A 19,585-nucleotide genomic window follows, 5' to 3' on the forward strand; every position below is an offset into this window, starting at 1 on the left:
ATATGTGTGATTTTCCCACAGCCCACAGCAGCTTATGTGCTTTTTTTGGTGGGACAGTTTCATCTTGACATTTTTTTTTTTTAAACGTCTTCCGGTTTCTTAGTGTGAGAATTTAAACCAACCAGGAAGAAAACGCACTAGGCTACACTGTAAACAAATAAATAAAAAAATGTAGGCGTTTTGTACATGTTTTCTTTTTGCATGCGATTATGTATCTATATTTTTTCTTCTTCCATTGTTCAATTCGTCAAATGAATGTTTTAAGTCGAGTTTCCCTTGAAAAAAGAGAATAAACGACAGTCTATCTCATATTGCTTAAGAAAAAAAAAAGTGTAATTTCTTGCAGTGGGGAGTCAGATATTTTCTCTTAGTCATCGATTCTTAGTGTACCATGAACACATCGCTAATTACCGCTCGTGCTGCTGATCAGTTACTTGTACTTTCCTTTCCTTCAACAGAGTCGTCAGCGGCCCTGCCCCTGAATACACCCCGCCGCGCGAGGGAATCCCGGCATATGATTGGACGATGCACGCTTCCTCAGTCATTCAGGATCCTGATTATAAAGTGTGCGGTACAAGGAGTCACTGCTTCAGAATCCAGCTGTTGTGGAGGACACGAGAATCTGACAACATGGTGAGGGTCTTTATGTGATTGTAATTGTTGTGTGTGTGTCTGCATGCATATTTAAGATTTAAGAACTTTTAAAATGGCTTCATAGGATAATACTCCTGTGTTCTTGTTTGTTGTGTTAAATTAAGTGGTTTAAAGATAGTTCCACGTGCAGCCTGACTTTAGGCGGTGTGAAATTATTCACATCCTCCGCGTGGGTTTGACATCAGCTGTGGCATTTTCTGCACGTTGTAGTAACCTCACAATTGTATTGTTTATTTTGGCTTTATTAGGCTTGATTTATGAATTAGATTATTATTTAAAAGGTAAAATATTAGCTTTTATTTGCAATGTATCATTACCACATGTATTGATATTTCTTTAGTTATTGTTATATATCATTTCATTCATGCTTAATAACATTTAATAGCCTATATAATTTAATAAGATTTTTTTATTTTGTAGATTTGATATAAAAAATTATATATCAGGTCAGCATTTAGTTTAGTTGCTAATTTTGAGGGTTTTTATATTTATGTTACATTTGTACTAATATAAATGAATCTTTATTATTTTATTAATGATTCTCTTTAAGTAGTATGTAAACAACAAATCAGTTAGCCATATAGGCTATATTAAAATAAACATTTTAGATTAAAACATTCTAAATATCAATAAAGTTTAAGATCCCCTGCAGTCAGATTTTCTTTTGCATTGATTCCTTTCATATAAATGTTTGATAATGGTTTAAAATGGCTTATGTATAAAGTACCTGCTCTTCTGTTATTTGACAGTTACAACAAGCAAACCCAATGGACAGGCCAGCTGTGGAGAGATCACAGACCACAGACAACAGACTGACACACAGACTGTATCCATCACTGCCAGGCATAAACAGGTCAGGAACATCCCTTCATTTCATCAGAGATTATTACTGCATGCATATTTATTTTTGATTTACTGGCCTGCAGTGGTTGAAGAAGTACTCAGATCCATAATCTAAGTTAAAGTTAAAACAGTCGTTTTACACAGTACCAACATAATGTACTCAATACAATTTTCAATTCAGGACTTTTACTTAAGTATCAAGAGCAAAAGTACTCATTGTGCACAATGACTCTTTTTAAAGTGTTATATTATTAAAGAATATTATATTTTGTGATTGTTATGTTCTGTTAACACTTATAAGTGCATGAGCATTTTAATGTTCAGCATTGTGGAGCAGAGTTTATAATACAGGGTGAATTAGTATTGCAACCTATAGGAGCATTTGTTAGAGTTAACAATAAGTCTTCAACAAGTTCAATATTGGCCTGTGAAATGTTGAGGAATAAAGTAGCATAAAATGGGAACACTTAAGTGAAGTACAAGTCCGTACAAATTGTACTTACTTAGTTGCACTTATTTATGCTATTAATTAAAGGCAAAATACTGCAAAATTGTCCTTTTTGTTTACGTGATTTAATGTTTTCAGGTATGATGTTTGTGTGGCGGTTCGCTCAACTGGAGAAAAGCCTCATTCCGCTGCAGTTCATCTTCCCGAGAGCCTTCTGAGAGACAAGCAGGTAAAAAAAACAGATGCAACCTTGGAAGATACGTCTGAGAGGATAATCACTCTCATGCTGTCACCATCTGATTCCCTGACCTCAAAGTTAGACCATGTTTTTTGTGTTACTGGAAACACTCAAAAGCAAAACTTCCAAAAATGTGTAAAAGGAAGTTAGTGGATACAGTTAAATTGCATAATTGTCAGTGCAGTCATAGCTGTACAATCCGTGTGCCACATTTTAACAGTTCCTCTTTTATTTGCTTCAGTCAAAAACTTCGGCTGCCAGCAGTGATGTCAGAATGAAAGCCCAGATAGGTATCTTGGAAGAGCAAAGGCAGGAGGTGAGTACATTTCAGAAGTTAGATTATAATCATCCAAAACACACATTTTCCTTTCAGTACTTAAAACATTCATGTTCTTTTTCTTTCACTCAGCTTCTGTGTATTAATGAGAAATGGGCAAAAGAGTACCATACCATGGTACGATACTACAAAGAAAGGGTAAATTCACAGTCCTGAATGTATTCAGCATTTGTCAGTTTGTCTACTTTTATGTATTTGCAGTGCCTTCATGTTTTGTGTCACGTGTCGTTTTCAGGTTCAGGATTTAAAAACATCACTGCAACATGATCCCCTCGCAGTGGAGATTTGTGAAGGAGGAAAGAATGTCACATTAAACAAGAAAGCCAAAGATAAAGAGAACACATGGGTAAATACAGAATTCATTTTAATTCCAGATATAATTTAAAGGTCCCCTATTATACTATTTTTCAACAATATATTATAGGTCTCAGATATAAAACTTGTCTCTGAAGTGTTTGGCTTGAATTACAAACAGATCGTGCATTGTAGCATGCCATAAACCCCTCTGTTTCAGCCCTGTTTTAAAAGTGCTGATTCTGTGTCTGTACCTTTAACTGCTAATGAACTGCTGCTTGCCACGCCCCTCTGTTAGATGATTGGTTTAAAACAACGTAATGGTTCTCTAGGAGGAGATTATAAGGAGGCCATAAAGTGGGCAGATGTTACCTTGGTTGGTTATTGGCTAACAGTTGTACAACCCCAAAAAACATCTGAGCAGCTAATCTTCGGACAGGTTTTAATTATAAATGTATCAGGACAAAAAGAGAGAGAAGATTTTTTCCTGAATCTTTCCTCTATGAGAGGACACATTTATGTATTAAAAGACATGGAAAAGTGTATTTTGCACAATAGGTGACCTTTACATTTTAAATCTGTAAAAGTGTGTATGATAATTTAATCCTTGTGGACATTTTTTCAGACTGGTGAGGAAATACTAAAAGCAGAAAAAGAGGCGGAGGAGCTGCGAGCACAAAACAACACTCTGACCCGGAGAGGGCAACATCAGCATGAGGAGATCCTAAGATTGAACAAGGTGAGTCCAAATTGTTACATATCATAATGAGCGCCTTTTGAGAGTTTGTTCCCTGCAACAACAGTGGTTTAACAGCTGCTTTAATATGTTTGTCCAGGTGCTAGAAGGGGCTCTTCAGAATTCTAATCCTCTCGATGCGAGCAGTGAAACACTACAGGATATCTGGAAACATCAGGTAAGCTTTCTTCATCATCATAGTAATGTTATGTATGTGCTTATTTTTGTTTTATTTGAGTTAGGTGAGAAGACTGATACAACTCAGATGTTTGTATGTAAAATATGAAGCTACAGGGTAGAGGGCTCTTAGCTTAGCTTAGCTTAGCTTAGCTTAGCTTAGCTTAGCTTAGCTTAGCTTAGCTTAGCATAATGTCTGCAGTAAGGGGATACTGCTTGCCTGGCTTTGTACGTAAAGTCCACGTACAATAACCTTTTAAAGATTTCTAGTAAACATGCTATTATGTTTTTTTGTTCAACATTCAGACTGCTGTTTGTCTCTGTTTCCAGTCTTTATGCTAAGATAAGCTAATTTTAAGCTAATAAACATGAGAGTGCATGGTATCAATCTTAACAAAGGACAGTATTTCCCAAAATGTTGGTCATTTCCTTTAATGGTCTTGCTCAATTGAATCTTTATATAATGTTTTCTTATTGTTCATTTTCAGGCCCAGGTTTACAAGGAAGACTTTTTGACAGAGCGCAGGGACAGGGAGAAGCTGAAGGAGAAGAATCTGGAACAGGAGAACAAATATAGAAAAGTTCACAGTGAGCTACGTGTCCTCAAATCTCAGGTACAACACACAAGAATATGCCTGTTTTCTGCCTATTTCACTTGTAAAAAAAAAAGGCATAGAAATTTAATATTTTGTATCTCTCTTTTCCCAGGTGGCTCGAACACCACAGCCTGTACTTGAATGCACCTGCACAAATAGAGCCACAACTCCAAACTGGGAGGTCCGCGAGATTAACCAGAAACACATCCAACTACAAAGACGCTATACACTTAACAACAAACTCTGAAATTCAACATCCTCCTCAGATCAGAGTTCATCATTAACAATGTGAGACTTTAGTTTATCAGGCAGGACAACATCAAGAAAGTGAGCTCTGTTCCGCTTCAGTCCTTGGCCGACTGTCTGCTGCAGATTCAGATTCAGGTAGTTTGTGTTTTGGTGGAGGACAATCCACTCATCTGGGCCCATTTGGAGACCTAGGAATAAAATGCAAAGTAAAACCCCATTAAGACTGGGAAATAGAAATGTGAAAGCAATGTGAACTAGTAGACTAAACACTTCCTAAGAGGAAAAAAGCAGCAAAGAATGAAATAAAATACTCTACCCGCTGCGTGCAAAGTTTGCTATGTACGCCATTGCAAGCTTACTCAGTTCCTCTTCTTCTTGTGACACATGTCCTATGGAGGAATACGAATTATTGCACATCCATAACACTATTGACTTTATCAAAAGTGCAACAATAAGGCTTGTTTCCAGTACCTGTAACTACAGTGTGTCCGGTACAAAAGCAGGCTCCGAGAAAAAGCAAAGCATCATCATAGTGGTCTGCTTTGACAAAAGTGGGTCTTGTTCTGCCGTGCATCAGAGGAAAATATTGAAATTCGTACACAGGCACGCCCGCGTCTGGAGAAAGAATGAAATGCAAATCATGTTGTAATGATGAGGTTTGTGATGGCGTCACCGCAAATTACCTCTGTGGTATGCAGCCACTTCAAGGACAGGAAGAACGAGCACCATGTCGCCAAGTATCTCTGTGAAAACGTCACGTACGCTCTCTGGAGAGTCGGCCTGTTGCAAGTATTCATTAAGTATTAGTTCATTTGCACCTGAGGCCTGTCAGAGGAAATATAGAGGTATAGGAGAAGGAGAATTAATATGTAAGAACATTTTTTTAGTATATTTATGAATACTTGAAGGATTTTTGGTTTCTGTTTGTTGTTTATTTATCATGGAAATAAAGCATTGAATATGAATGTGTGTTGAAAGTCACTTACACGGGCGGGAAAGAACATGTTCATCACTGATATCACATCCTCCCTTTTCATACCATGATCCCACCCAGGAGGTCCTAGGAGCTTTATATAAGTACATGATTTCTACACTAAATAAACACTATTACCAATGTGTATGCTTGGGAAATTACCAAACAAATGACATCCATTGTGATTTAAAAAATATATAAAGGGTCTTGCCATTGTACCTTTGGGAGCATCCATCCAAATTCATGATTGGTCAGTCCTAACATAAAAGGAACGTTCTGGAATTCTTGATGATTTAGAACTTCCTCAGGAACACACTCAATAGCTGGACCTTAAACTGAAATATAAAGACAGATATCACCTAAGCATACAGTGTTTATCATATAAAGGATGGTCTGTGATCACATAACCCTTTAGAAAAAAAGAGTCCAGAAATACTTTATCTGGAAACGAATGCAACTTAAAGAAGTAATACAGTAAAATGAAGTTTAAAACTGCAATGAATAGGATCCTTTTGGCCACTTGGAGACATTGATTTGTGGTGGTCCATTATGTCCACCAGCTCTCTAACAGTGTCAGTCCTCTGTTCGGCTCTGAGCATTTGGTGAACAGTTGGTTGTTCATGCTTTTTCACTGAAAAACGGCTAAAAATACACTATGAGAGTGGGGAGAGTCAACCAAAACACACAAGCTTTAGATGGTTGTGAACATTTTTCTTTTGGATATATGAAATAGAGTCAACCAACCAATATATTGCAAAAATAGCCAATCAAATATAAGTGAAAATGTGGGACATATTAACATGCTTGACTGTAACTTGAATAGTTTGACAAAATGATTGTGCCTCCCATTAGGCCAAACATAACCCTACTAAGGTAAATCAAATAGCGTTTAATAAGGCAAGTGACATTTACATGAATCAAGTCAAACAGCCCTGCATAGTTGACACTGGTAAATCCAAACCACACCTTGAAGATATCCGACTAAATCTAAAATAATCTTACTTCCGTAACAATTGTTTGCAGTGTAGAATTCTTTTAAGGGCCCTTCTTCTGATTTTGATCACCAAAAATACCCTGTTCAGCTTTAAAAAGGCGTTCAACTGACTTCTCCGAAATGTTAGGAAATTAAAAAACAATAAACAGTACTGTACTGCTTATTGTACCTTCTTCATGGCGCTCAGTATGTCCTCCTCAGATCGGCCTTTGATACACTCGACAAGCTTCTTATTGTTGCTGCTCTCACAGTCAGACAGATTGGCTATCATCTGCAGGAGGGATTGGTGGAATAAAAATAATATCAGGGAAAAGTAAATTATTATTATCAGTATATGTTGTAGTACCTGAGCAATAGCCAGTGGATTGCTGGCGTAATGAGCTTCCAGTGGTGCCACTCCACTCATGGCGATAGCTTTGTGGAATAAATCCTCAGCTAATGGAGACAGTACCTGCACAGAAACATGTGTTACAAGTCTGTATTCCATATATTAAGTGAATTATTCACATTTTTCTCACCAGCATAGAGACACTGATGCCACCTACAGATTGTCCAAAGATGGTCACTGAATTAGGGTCTCCATTAAAGGCTGCTATGTTGTCACGAACCCACTGAAGGCCGGCTATTTGATCCAGGAAGCCCCAGTTACCAGGTGCATGCTGGTCACCCGTGCTTTTTTAAAACAGCAAACAATACATTATGGTGGAGGGATATTAATGCCACAACATTATAGCCTACTTTCACCTCATGTTAGCATCAGGAGCGCAGAGATATCTAGGACCTCTAGATACCTCTACTGGCAAACAGAAGGAACTACAATTACTAACTGTTTTTTAAAATGGCAAATTACTTGTACATCTGTATTATCGCTTAATAACTAACTTTATGATGAACTACTAAGGCTGTTTTTTATTTAAATAACTATATTATGATGATTTGACACCTTATGTTTCCTATTTAAACACGTTTTTGGACGATAAACTTCGGTTTATCGTCCAAAAACGTTTTAAATGTATCTGAGTCTGAAACGTACCTTAGGAATCTCAAAATACTAAGGTGATACTGAATTACAACCACAACCCTGCAGCCAGGCCTCCCCCATGGATCCACACCACCACCTGGACAACAAACAAACCCAAATTACTCAAACTGAACACAGTCTCTGTGATCTTTGTAGGATTGAGTTTTAAGCAAATGCCTGTTTTCCATTCATTCCGCTACACTCATTCACTCCATGCAGCTGATCAGTACTGCCATATTTTATTACTGTTGCATATTCTGCTGAGTCATTATATGTGTGCTGTGCCTGTGCACGTGGCAGTCCCAGTAGGTCTGTACACATTAAGATAAAGGCAGTCCTCGGATATTTCTACTGATGTCAGTGGGAAGGTTTTCCACGCTTCCTCCACAGGTGCTGTATCCTGCAGACACAGAAAGTCTGATTTAAGCCATGATTATTTTGAGCTACATGCTGTTGTTTAGCACGTATAATGTTGACCATGTAAACCACATTAGTTTCGTGTGCGATCAACAACTTTTCCCAACTAGCACTTAACACAAACCACAACTGAGGCTGATGGGATTAGTATTAGTTTTGCAGATATGCTACAGAGAACCAAAGTGAAACAGGAAGTTCTCTGTTCTGTTTAAGGAGTAGAAAACCTCATCCAAAATCCCATTGACGTTAGCAATGAGGCTAATAATCAAACTACATTAATATTGTGTGTTTATTCATAGGTTAAGGACATGTATTGTTCAGATATTTCTTCCTAAAAGCAGAATTTGATTATAGACTATGATACTTCGCTTTGATGACAAAGTCTTGACCCTAAACCTGACCTGCACATTTTTATGTGCACTATCATTTGTTGTGTACTGATTTTTGTTTAAATCAAACTTGTTTTACTTCTTATAGAAAAAACAGTACTTGGATTCTCTTTGTCTTAAAATAGACAATTTGTCTTAGGTAAGTAATCTAAACGTATGATTATTCGCTTTTACTGTCAGTAAATTGAATGAAATGAAGCGTAATGTAAACCTCAGGAACCCTCCTAATTGTTTCAAGAAGATTAAAGACCAATTAGTAAGAGATTACATTAAGATACAGGGGCTCCAGCAACAACAACCCTTGTGTATACTCACATTTTAGGCCTTTTAGTTGGATCCCACACCCCATCCCAGGGCTCAGCTGGCTGGGGGGCAGCAAACCTCAAGGGCCCCACAGGTGGATGAGCGAATGGGATGCCTAAATACTCCTCAACCTGCTGCTCTCCACCTTTCACTGCTGTGTAATGTCCTCGCACAGTGCCAGATGTTAGAGTCACTTCAGGTCTAGAGCTCTCTAATACACAGAAGCACAGAATGTATCAAAACAAATATGATTAAAAGTCATTTGGATCAGTTTGGAGATGATCTGGTTTTACTTTGTGTTGTGCTTGAGCCAAGGAACGCTGCAGGAGCACAACAATAAGGAACAGGTGGAGGAGAAGGTTTCCCATAGCTGACAGGAACTATAACTGCAGGAATAATGATTTACATACACACTTAAATAATTCTGAAGCCTTAAAACCAGAGTGCAAAGTTGATATTTATATCTGAATGATACCTTGTAGACAGGTGTGTTCACCACCGTCTAAGGTTACAAGCAGAAAGCACTGCCCTTTGAGCCCATTACACACACACACACGCACACACACACACTCCTCAAAACATCCATATATGGTTATCCTGGATATTTACTCAGTTACCTTAATGACTCACAAACATGTGCTGGCTTAAATCCTCTAAGACTGTGAAGAGGAGTTCAGTTAAACACCCACAGTTGGATTTTGAAGAAGTTTATTGGCACAGTTATAGCAGCAATGTGTTTATTCCCAACAACAGTTTGTTTCTATTTGGCTGTCAAAAATCTCTGGCTAATAGTTTAATATACAGGAAATGAAAAAAAAAACAGGATGAGCTCAGTTGAAGTGATTGTCAACACGATTGCATAAAGTGCATATGCAACATAACAAAAGTGAAACTGCAAATTTAAGTCGCCAAATCTTATTTGTAGGTACATCTCAGTGGTTTAATCTGAACCTGTTTATAAATAGATGCAGTAATGAATGACTATGATATTCTAAGGCCGTATGGTGTTGAAATATAATATATTTCATTGCTTTTACATGGTAACACAACTGTACCAAGTGCTCATGTTGTTACATTGTAATGTGTGATGTCGAGAAAAGTCAAATACTGAAACACTTCTCTGTCTTTTTACAGATAAATAGGTTAAATACAGTCTATGGAAGTAATCTCAGCCCTAACAGCCACCAAGCGGAATTAAAGAGTAAATTTCTGGCCAGTATTGCACACCAGCCACATACACATACACATCGGCCTCTGAACTCTGCCAACTCCGGAGCAGGGAATATTGGAACATCCACTTGTCAGTCCAAGAACTCCCCTGCCTTCTTTCAGTAGAAAGCGGGGTTTGTGTGCTCGATGACGCAGCGCCGGCAGTGGCGTCTCACGAAGCGCAGAGCCTCTGGCGACACCTCGCAGTCCTGCACGTTGAGAAGCTGCAGCTCGCAGCAGTTGGCAGCCAGAGCTTTGAGTCCTCGGCCTGTCACACTTTCGCACGCTCTGAGGCTCATTCTCCTCAGGCCTTGGCAGTACATAGCCAGCTGCTCCAACCCGCTGTCCGACACAAGCGGGCACTTACCCACGTCCAGGGACTTGAGTTTGGGGCAGCTCCTGGCCAAGTGGCTCATACCGTGGTCTGTCAGCCCCTCGCAACCTCTGGCATTCAAATAACGCAGTCTAGGGCAATATCGAGCCACGTAGCGCATGCCTACATCAGTTATACGGGTGCAGTGGGCCACACTCAGGTAGCGAAGGCAGCCCTCCAGGCGGGCGACTTCACGCAGGCCGAAATCCCCCACCAGGCGGCAGTCACTGAGACTTAGTTCCTTTATTGATGGGCAGTGGAGAGCCAGGTGGCGCAAGGCTTCATCCGTCAGTCTGATGCAGCGGCGCAAATACAGATGTGTCAGGCGGGGGCAGTGCGAGGCGATAGTTCGCAAGCCCTCGTCCTCCAGGGAAAAACAATCGGTCATGTCCAGGTAGTGGATGGAGATCTGCTGGCCGTGAAGAGGGGACAGCTGCAGGGAGGCCTCCTGGGTAAGGCTGATACATGTGACCTTGGAGCAACCTGGAGGAAGAGGAAGCAGAGGTTGTCAGCTCAAAGGCAATTGGTTTCTGACAAGGAGATTGTTTTTGTTTAAAGGATAAGTTCACAGATGTTCACATGACCAATTCATTTTGGAGGTGTAATTTCAAACTTAAAAGGACTTACAATACAGACTGCTTATTCTGAATGCTAAAATTATTTATTGCCAGGGGGAACAGGAGGAATAACTACAGCAAGAACAAAGTGGGTTTTGTTTTAAGACTAACTTTTCTTTAGCAAAATTCCACTTTTGAAGCTCTAAGCCCTGCCACTGGAGGGCGCCAGAGTAAAACCTGCTGTATTTGGCTGCATGCGTGTAGCTAGTGCTAGCTAGCTGAGTGCGTTCAAGAAATCCAAAATTGTGGTCGGTTTTCTGAAAAAATAAATAATCTAAGGCCGATGTCCTTACCAGATATAAAAAAACCACTTGATTTTCATTATTGTATTCCTTTCAAAGAGAACCACAAGTTTCTTTAAAGTCTATTTTTACAACAAAGGGCTCACTTCCTGATGCTAATGGTGCAGACTTTGCTCTGCCGCGAGAGTCCAGTCCAAGTCAATGTTATTTGTGTCACTTCCTTAATGAAAGCAGCAGACCCCTCTCCTTACTCGCGTTGAGGTAAGTTTTGCTTTCAGCTAAAAAAGCCTTTCTTCTCCCACATGGGAGCTTAAGGTTGGCAGAGCTTCTCCTGCTCCTCTAATGATTTCACCAGCTCCAGTGGAAATGAAGAAAGGGATTGAAGAGAGGTAAATCCACACATGTGCGTGATATAGGGTAGTCGTAATAATTCTAGAAGAGCCAACCATTAGACACCAATCGTGGTATTGTGTAATAGGCAGAGATGGGGTCGTTACTAAAAAAAAAGTAATATATTACATATTACTTTTTAAAAAAAGTAATATATTACACTACTTCGTTACTCTCTACATAAAGTAACTCGTTACTTTACTCGTTACTTTACTCGTTACTTTACTCGCAGGGCCGGCCCGCCCCTCCCTACAGGCAGATCACGCAGACTGCGGCGCACCTACAGTGTGCGCGCCACAGTTTTGCCTCTGCGAGACTCCACTTGCACCCACAATTACTATTGCATTAAGGAAGACATAACACAAGTCTTTCTTTTTATATGCTCTAAAATAGGCTACCAGCCTACCACAACAAGCTAACAGTCTGTGAAACGTCAAGACACTAATTAATGAAACCAGTTCAAGACGCATTATTCTTATCATTCTTTATGAGCGCAGTAACGGTAAGGTATCTAATTACTTATTTATTTAGTATTCCATAACTTAGTAACAGAGATGGTCAAACTAAAGTGGTAGAGACATGGCAGAATTCCTACAATGAAGCGGGGCATTGAACTGTTCACCCGTGAGAGGGCGATCAACAAAAGAGAGCGAGCGGCCCCTTTGAGGGAGTTTACAGATGAAAAGACTCAGCCATGTTTATGCAGCACTGCACGTGGAGATGTGGTCTCGCAAATCGCGCAGATTACATAGGCCTACATGTATATAAACCTGCGGCGGAAACCCCTCTAATCTGTCAGTGAGTGTGATTATTTTATTAAAGTAACGAAGTAACGCGTGTCGGGGCAATGTTAGTAACTGTAGTGTGATCACCAAATTATAAAAGTAACGCGTTACACTACTCCGTTACCAACAAAAGTAATATTGTTACACCCAACTCTGGTAATAGGCTAGATAAGATGCTATAGATTTTTTGCAGAGGTTCTGAAGGACAGCCATGGTTTTTTTTGCTGGCAACTGGAAGCTTTATGACATTGCCTTGATCCTTATTTTTCATATATAATTGTACCATTTAGATTGTCTATGTCAGGGGTGTCAAACGGGCCAAATCCGACCTCATTTTATGTGGCCCGCAAGAGCTTGCAAAGAATATAATATACAATACAATTGGTGTAATTGTTGAATATTTGCTTTCAATTATTTGCCCTAGACTTCTGCTTTCAGACGTAGTTATGTATGAAGTTATTACCAGAACTGATAATAATCCAATGCAGAGCACATAATGTAATATAATACATTACTTATATTATATACATATATTTATATAGTTTTAAAGTGACAACTTTGAGTGCAACCATAATGCTAATGTGGCCCACAATGAAATTGAGTTTGACACCCTTGGTCTATCTTGTAATTTTACTATGTTTTTATTCTGTAACCTCACATATATTACCCATCTATCTTCATGGGAGACGGATCTCTATCCTTGGCTTTCGTGAAGTTCCTTCAATTTTTATTGTTGGGTTTATTTTGGGGAGTTTTCCTTGCTATATTAAAAGGACAGAGGGTGTCACATGCTGTACCGATCTTAAAACCATTTGTCATATTGGTCTGTTTCAAGACATTATGATTGATTAGTTGACTTCTTTGTACCTGAGAGGTTTAGGTGTTCCAGGCCAGGGCAGCGGGACACCACCTCAAACACAGCATCGTTGGAGATGTTGTAACAGCCAGCGACCTCCAGGCGACGGAGCTCCGGGCAGCACTGAGCCAACACATGAAGCCCCCGGTCGGTGAGCCTTTTGCAGCCGTTCACCACCACCGTCTCCAGGGTCAGACACACGTTGGGGGTGTCCTGGCACAGCCGGTGGGTCAGCACCCTGATGGCGCGGTCGGCATGGAGAAGCTCCCCCGTTAGCCGTACAGTGCTCCACAGCCTCGGGTCCCACGCCAGATTGTACCAGCGGCGGCATACTCGAGCGCAGCGGCACAGCTGATTGGTGGGGAGGTGGGAGAAGATCTGCAGAAAGGTGAGGTCAGGGAGGAGGTCAACGAGGGCGTGGTGGTGGGTTTTGGACTGGCGGGAGCGTGTGTGAGTGCCAGGCTGAGAGTGGACCACGGCGACGGTTTCAGCGTGGGCAGAGGAGGAGGAAGAGGAGTGAGTCTCATGGCCGTTACTGGAGAGGGCAGGTGAGGAGAGAGAGGAGGACTTGGATGGGAGGATGAGACCGGGGCTGGGGGTGCTCAGAGTCCGAGGGCTGGAGTCTAAACCTGGGAGGAGGACAAGAAAGATATGTCGATATGTGAATGTTCTCCTGTCCAATCTTCCTTATTATCTTGCAAACCATCAGATTTTAACCTCTTCTTAAACATTCTCTCAGCCATATCACATCTTAACTTGATAAGGATACAGCTACTTAGCTTGATCGAGCAAAGCTATGACAAATCTGAATTGTGTTTTAAGCAGTCTCTGGAGTCTACCTGTTAAACCATTGCTGGTTTAAAAAGGTATAAACACAAGGTTTTTTAAGTCGAACCTGAAAAGGTAATGATAAAAAATAAATCTCAACATTTTTCTACAACATTAAGTAATATATCTGCCCCTAACTTTTGCTTAATGTCCAAATTAAAAGCTGTGAAATTGGAAGCCAACTTCAAAACCATCCTTAAATGTACACTCAAGGCCGGATTAACCATATGGACAACCTGGGCAAGTGCCCAGGGGCCCTTGGGCAAAGAGGGCCCTCAGTGACAAGATGGAAAAAAAAAATATTTTAATTATAATTTAGTTTCGGGCACAACCTCACTCATCATACATTGTTTTAAATGACACTCACTCTTCGCCATAAATAACACAGCTTTTCTAAAGGGTAAAATTCATATATTTTCTAAACCGTCTCTGTACTGTAGTACAAGCCCCCAGGACGTGCGCCGGACTCTGATGAGAATATTCGTTGTGGCCAAACGGCAGTACTACACCTCCGTTAGGTTGCTGGGCCCGGAAACACTTTTCCCATTGATTTACATTGGGAAAGAGTGGTCTGTAAATCGTTGGATAATTTTTTTTAAACTACCTAGTATGAACGTTTGTATAGCCCTTATTAAAAACATTAGGTCCTCAAGTTGTAAAATGTGCTAATAACATTATTCTGAGAGTTATTTTCCTCAGCATTATGAACGCGCATCTAACCCACGGGACCGCGCTGCCCGGCACGTTTGTAACCAATAAAACTCCTTGTGTACTTGTACAGCCAGCCAGTCATATTTTGGCATTAAGTGGGGTGCTGCTCTGAGGTTTTGAGTGATATTACCTAGGTATTCCTGAGCCATACACTGTCTTGGGATCTTATCCATTGTATCTTTGTCTTGTGATTTTTTACTAAAAGGGCAAAAGGCTAGACCTACTTTGGTTGAACTATGTGGCTGAGTCCCTGCTTTTGACAAATAGGTGTGCGATTTGACATGCCAGATTGACTGAAAATTCTAAATATTGGTCATGTTGGTATGATTGGGTAGGCGTGGTGTTACTTGTTGGTACGTGGGTTGGGGGGGGCCATGAGCGCTCAGTGCCCAGGGGCCCCTGGAGGTACTAATCCGGCCTTGTGTACACTAGACCAGTGATTCTCAAACTTTTTTCAATAATGTACCCCCTTTGAAAAAAAAATGCAGCCATGTACCCCCTGATCAGCACAAAAACAATTTGTTAGGGAATAAATGCCTATATAAAGAGGTACAGTACAGCGCTGCACCATCGGTGTCTGATTTATTAAAACAACAACCTTGTAACTGAGAAACACTTAAATGCTACATTTCAAATGTTTACAATCCATCACTAAATTCATGGCAAACCAATTTTAACATCATGCAATAACACTAAGACGACATTAGTTGCATTGAACTGATCTTTTTAATAAGTTGTACTTACAATATAGTGAGAAACATGGGCTTGTGCTTCACTGAGGATCTTTGTTATTCTCAGTGACAGGAAGGCCACTGCAGTTATTACACTTCGCGTTTTGAAATATGTGTAACTCTGTTAATATAAAACCCACACTGCTCAAACTTCGTTACATTTCCTAAAATTGGTATTTTTTTTTTTTTTCATTAACATAAAAATAAATCTAACGTACCCCCTGCAGTACTCCAACTTACCCCTAGGGGTCCGCGTACCCCCATTTGAGAACCACTGCACTAGACAGTACCAGCCTCTATAAAAGAGGGAAAATCCACCTTAACCTTTTTAATATCATCAATGATGTTGAAAGTATTCCAGAAATAACATGGCAATTAGGGATGGGTATCGTTTGAAATGTATCGATTCCGGGTTCTTATCGATTCCCCGTTTCGATTCCAAAATTCCAAAAATGTCAGTTAAAGCTTAAAAAAATAAAGATATTTTTGCTATCTAAACGTTTGACCTCTTACTTTTAGTAAGAGGTCAAACGTTTAGATAGCAAAAATATCTTTATTTTTAAAAATAAGGCACAGTGTAATGCATGTTAATAGCTTGCCACAGGCATAGCTCAGTTAAAATAAAGCACAGCTATTGTGCAATACATTTGTATTGCATGTATATTTTTTATTTGTAAAAAATAAAGATATTTTTGCTATCTAAACGTTTGACCTCTTACTAAAAGTAAGAGGTCAAACGTTTAGATAGCAAAAATATCTTTATTTTTTTAAGCTTTAACTGACATTTTTACAAATAAAAAATATACATGCAATACAAATGTATTGCACAATAGCTGTACTTTATTTTAACTGAGCTATGCCTGTGGCAAGCTATTAACATGCATTACACTGTGCCTTATTTTTTAGTGTAGTGGAGCCTCACTTTAGAGCGTTTACCGCAATCCATCTTTGGTGTTATGAAATGACTGAGCTCGTGAACTGTCTACGGGAGGGCGGGGGGAGCCTCGCTGTGGGGAAACTGTGGACCTCTGTCGCCGCAACTTACATGATGCCGTTTAAAAAAATGAAGGGCGGTGCCGGCCGTCAGCGTACCGAGCCGGCCGTCAACGGCCTGCTGACGACCGGCCGTCCTGTGATTCTCCAGAACACACAGATGGCCAGTCCTCCCTTACCCTGGCTGTATCCCACCAGGTCCCCGCGGCGCAGACTGACCCGGTGGAATACAGGGTCTACCGCGTTTAGGAACCGTTAAGCAGAACCGAAATTGTGTATTTTGTATGGGTACCCGGTACCCGGCACCCGGCATTTTCTTATCGGTTCTCATCTGGAACCGAGTTTCGGTTCCCAACCCTAATGGCAATGAAAACTGTCATTTCACTTTTCATTTTATTTCCCTTCAATCTGACTCATGCACTTTTCATTTCCTTGAATTGCTTTCTGACAACTATAAAACAATGACCGTACTGTCATCTGTGGGTTTCACAAAGGTGGAGAGAGCGGCTAATGGTGATCCTGTTAGTAAGACCCTGCAACAAAAGAGTTTCCATGCATAGGGGTATTCCAGCAATTTAGTATTGGACTTACACATAGTTGGGGGACTCATATGAGACATATTGAAAAAACACTTGTCATAATTTATGAAGCAGAGGGGATATCCAGACTTTTAGGGCTGACTTTTCAAAGTGAGGCAACTGTATCCATATAGCATAGGGAAACTCAATGTGCTTTACATTAAAGTGACATACGATTTTAATAAAAAATCTAGGCCTTGTAGGGTCACATTGCAAAAACATAGGGTCCTACATTTCCAATAATGGAACCTACAGCATCCCTTCATTGCCTGGTAAATTGCAACATCTGTCGAACTCCATGCACCCAATTTGTAATGCAGGCTTGTAGACTCCAAGCCCTAACTGAGATAACCCTCGGGGTATTTGCTCAAGACTCATCAAAGCTCCCTTCAGAGCCACAGAAGACTTTATACAGACTGAGTTTTACCAGAGAGTTGTACTTCACAGATTTAGCATTTCTTTTCTTGAACATCTACAAACACACTGCTTTTTCTCATATGCAGTCACACTCAGTAAGACCTGTTTACAGACTTTGATGTGTAAACTCCGCCTTAAACCAGATATATTGATAGACTTTCTTCTGGTCCTTTGAGGCTTCTGTCCGTGGTAACACTGGTTTTTCTTCTTCTTCTATGAGATTTATTTAACTATTCAATGTTCTTTTTGAAGAACCAGCACCAGATCTTCACCGCTGCTGTTTCAAAACAATGACATTATATTTGTCAGTTATTTGAGGGAATTAAAAAAAGCTGAGGAAATTGGGTCAGGGTTCGTTCTGATGGTGCCATAGCCACACCAGCTTTTATCATCAAAAAAGAGGAGTTTCCATGGACATCGTTATCTTGTTTTGGGAAAAATGTGTCATATTTATCTTCGTGGCACTTACAGGGCCTCCTCATCAGATGAACTTCATGGCTTCAAAGCGACCAGCTGAAGAGTTTGGTGCCGGGGCTGACAATATACGATAAACCCTGTGTAAACACTGAGGCCCTCCTGACAGATGTGCACTGATTACCGCCACGTCTAAAGACGCAGCTGTGAGAGGCGGTGGCTGGATCCCATCACCGTGGCGTGAGACGGTGGAGCCCTCCATCTCGTAAGCAGGGGTGTGGGGATCTGAGTCCTGGGCTCGAACCGTCACACCCGGACACGGACTGCTCCTCTCTGATGCTATCTGCCTCCACTCACCACATCTCCGAGTCATCCATATCGTGAAACTAAGCTGGATTGATAGTCATCACTAAAAGCATTTCAAGTAGTCACGAGTATTATGTCGCTTACATCTGTCCAACAATGAGTGGGAAGGCTTTATGGGCATCTTTTAATATACAGATCATTCTGGATGTTTTAGACTTAGTTATGAAATGATAAGGATGGATCTAGAACTTGTGTCTTAAAAAGTTAGTTATATATAATTTTCAAAGTAATAAATTAGGACTATTATTCCAAAATACAATATACAAGTTTTGGTCAAAGGCATTAATCTATGTTTTTATTTTTAAATGTACACCTTTGACAAAATATTCCATGCATCTTTACGATCTCATGCAATTTATTCTGTGAGTCTTAAAATATGGGTAGAAAGGGCAAACTGTTACTGAGTTAAAATTGCTCTTCAAGTTATTATATAGATTATAGTTTGCACTAAATATGTCATATAAATCTGTAGGATTAACAATGTGATGGAGACAATAACAGCCATATAAAAAATAAAACGTTTAAATAATGTATTGGTTTAGTTTGTCTTATCTCTTTTAAGATGCTTTAAGAAACAACAATTTGCTGACATTTTAGATCATGATTTTGATCTAAAGTTTGTTAAATTTGAGTACCTGCGTTCTTGCAGGATTTTTACACATGGGAAAAAATATTGTACATTTTAACCTTATGTGTGTTTTTTAATGAACCGTCAGAAAGTGTTCCGTTGTAACTGTTTCAACGTTTTTAACCTCCATTTCGAGTCGCAGTCATGCAGACTGAACCGTGTTTGTTAATGGATGCTTCAGGACCAGGTCAGCTGGTTCTACACAGCCTATGTCAGCATCTTCATGACAAATGGACCACATCCTGCCTGTTGTGTGGATTTGTGTGCAGGGACAGACAGCTGGGCAGTGACACCGTCCTTACGACTGTCCTGCAGATAGGTATTCCAGACTTTGTCTCAGTCAGCCTCCTGCCTCGCCTCTGATGACATCCACAGACTCTTCCTCTCGGGGACATGTCCACTGTTTCACGGCTACTTTAAATCCTATTTGTGGGACTTAACATTCTCAGTTGGAAAAATAAATCAAGAAATCTACATCAAACTCCATTCACCTACAGCTTAATTGTTCTTGTGGGTTGACTTTAGTGCACCAGATTCTTGTGGGTGGTCTTCCTATGGTTAGGATTTTTCCCTTAAGGTCATATAGCTTACACTCGCCTGTTTATTGTTTTACCTTAATACAAAGGATTTAACCGTCTGATTTTATTATAAACACCTCACCTATTTCAAATTTCACACACCTGTCCAAATATGTCATGACATGCGTGGTGCTGAGTTTTAATGTTTATTCAAGTGCACCGCAAATATTGCAAGATTCCTGAGTTAATACCTAGTGATT

General features: G+C 40.1%; 2 protein-coding genes and 1 pseudogene across 3 annotated transcripts in view; 1 reads left to right on the plus strand and 2 right to left on the minus strand.

Moving 5' to 3' along the window:
- Positions 1-5,537, plus strand: LOC117544750 (TNFAIP3-interacting protein 3-like). 2 transcript variants are annotated; one of them, XM_034214131.1, is made up of 11 exons: positions 1-171; positions 459-633; positions 1,404-1,507; positions 2,084-2,174; positions 2,425-2,499; positions 2,593-2,658; positions 2,756-2,866; positions 3,440-3,553; positions 3,651-3,728; positions 4,216-4,341; positions 4,436-5,537. In XM_034214131.1, the coding sequence occupies exons 2-11, from the start codon at positions 526-528 to the stop codon at positions 4,568-4,570; spliced, it is 1,008 nt and encodes a 335-aa protein (XP_034070022.1). In that variant the 5' UTR covers positions 1-171; positions 459-525; the 3' UTR covers positions 4,571-5,537. The 2 variants fall into 2 exon arrangements, with proteins under 2 accessions (XP_034070022.1, XP_034070023.1); XM_034214132.1 differs by having other exon boundaries at positions 1-633.
- Positions 4,591-9,963, minus strand: LOC117544664 (annotated as a pseudogene).
- The window catches only part of LOC117544755 (F-box/LRR-repeat protein 7-like), a 26,537-nt gene continuing 16,319 nt past the window's right edge, over positions 9,368-19,585 (minus strand). Inside the window, exons 3-4 of the mRNA XM_034214140.1 lie at positions 13,153-13,770; positions 9,368-10,734 (exon numbers count right to left, since the gene is read on the minus strand). Coding sequence (XP_034070031.1) covers positions 9,998-10,734; positions 13,153-13,770 — 1,355 coding nt within the window. The 3' untranslated portion in view covers positions 9,368-9,997. The remainder of the gene's footprint in view (positions 10,735-13,152; positions 13,771-19,585) is intronic.

The sequence above is a fragment of the Gymnodraco acuticeps genome, unplaced genomic scaffold, assembly GCF_902827175.1.
Source record: "Gymnodraco acuticeps unplaced genomic scaffold, fGymAcu1.1, whole genome shotgun sequence".
NCBI classification, from domain to species: domain Eukaryota; kingdom Metazoa; phylum Chordata; class Actinopteri; order Perciformes; family Bathydraconidae; genus Gymnodraco; species Gymnodraco acuticeps.

Excerpts from the sequence above, each read along its gene's own strand:
- LOC117544750 (XM_034214132.1), top strand. The coding sequence starts at position 526 with ATGCACGCTTCCTCAGTCATTCAGGATCCTGATTATAAAGTGTGCGGT. Across the intron at positions 634-1,403 it reads CACGAGAATCTGACAACATG|TTACAACAAGCAAACCCAAT; the intron begins GTGAGGGTCTTT and ends GTTATTTGACAG. Across the intron at positions 2,867-3,439 it reads AAGATAAAGAGAACACATGG|ACTGGTGAGGAAATACTAAA; the intron begins GTAAATACAGAA and ends ACATTTTTTCAG.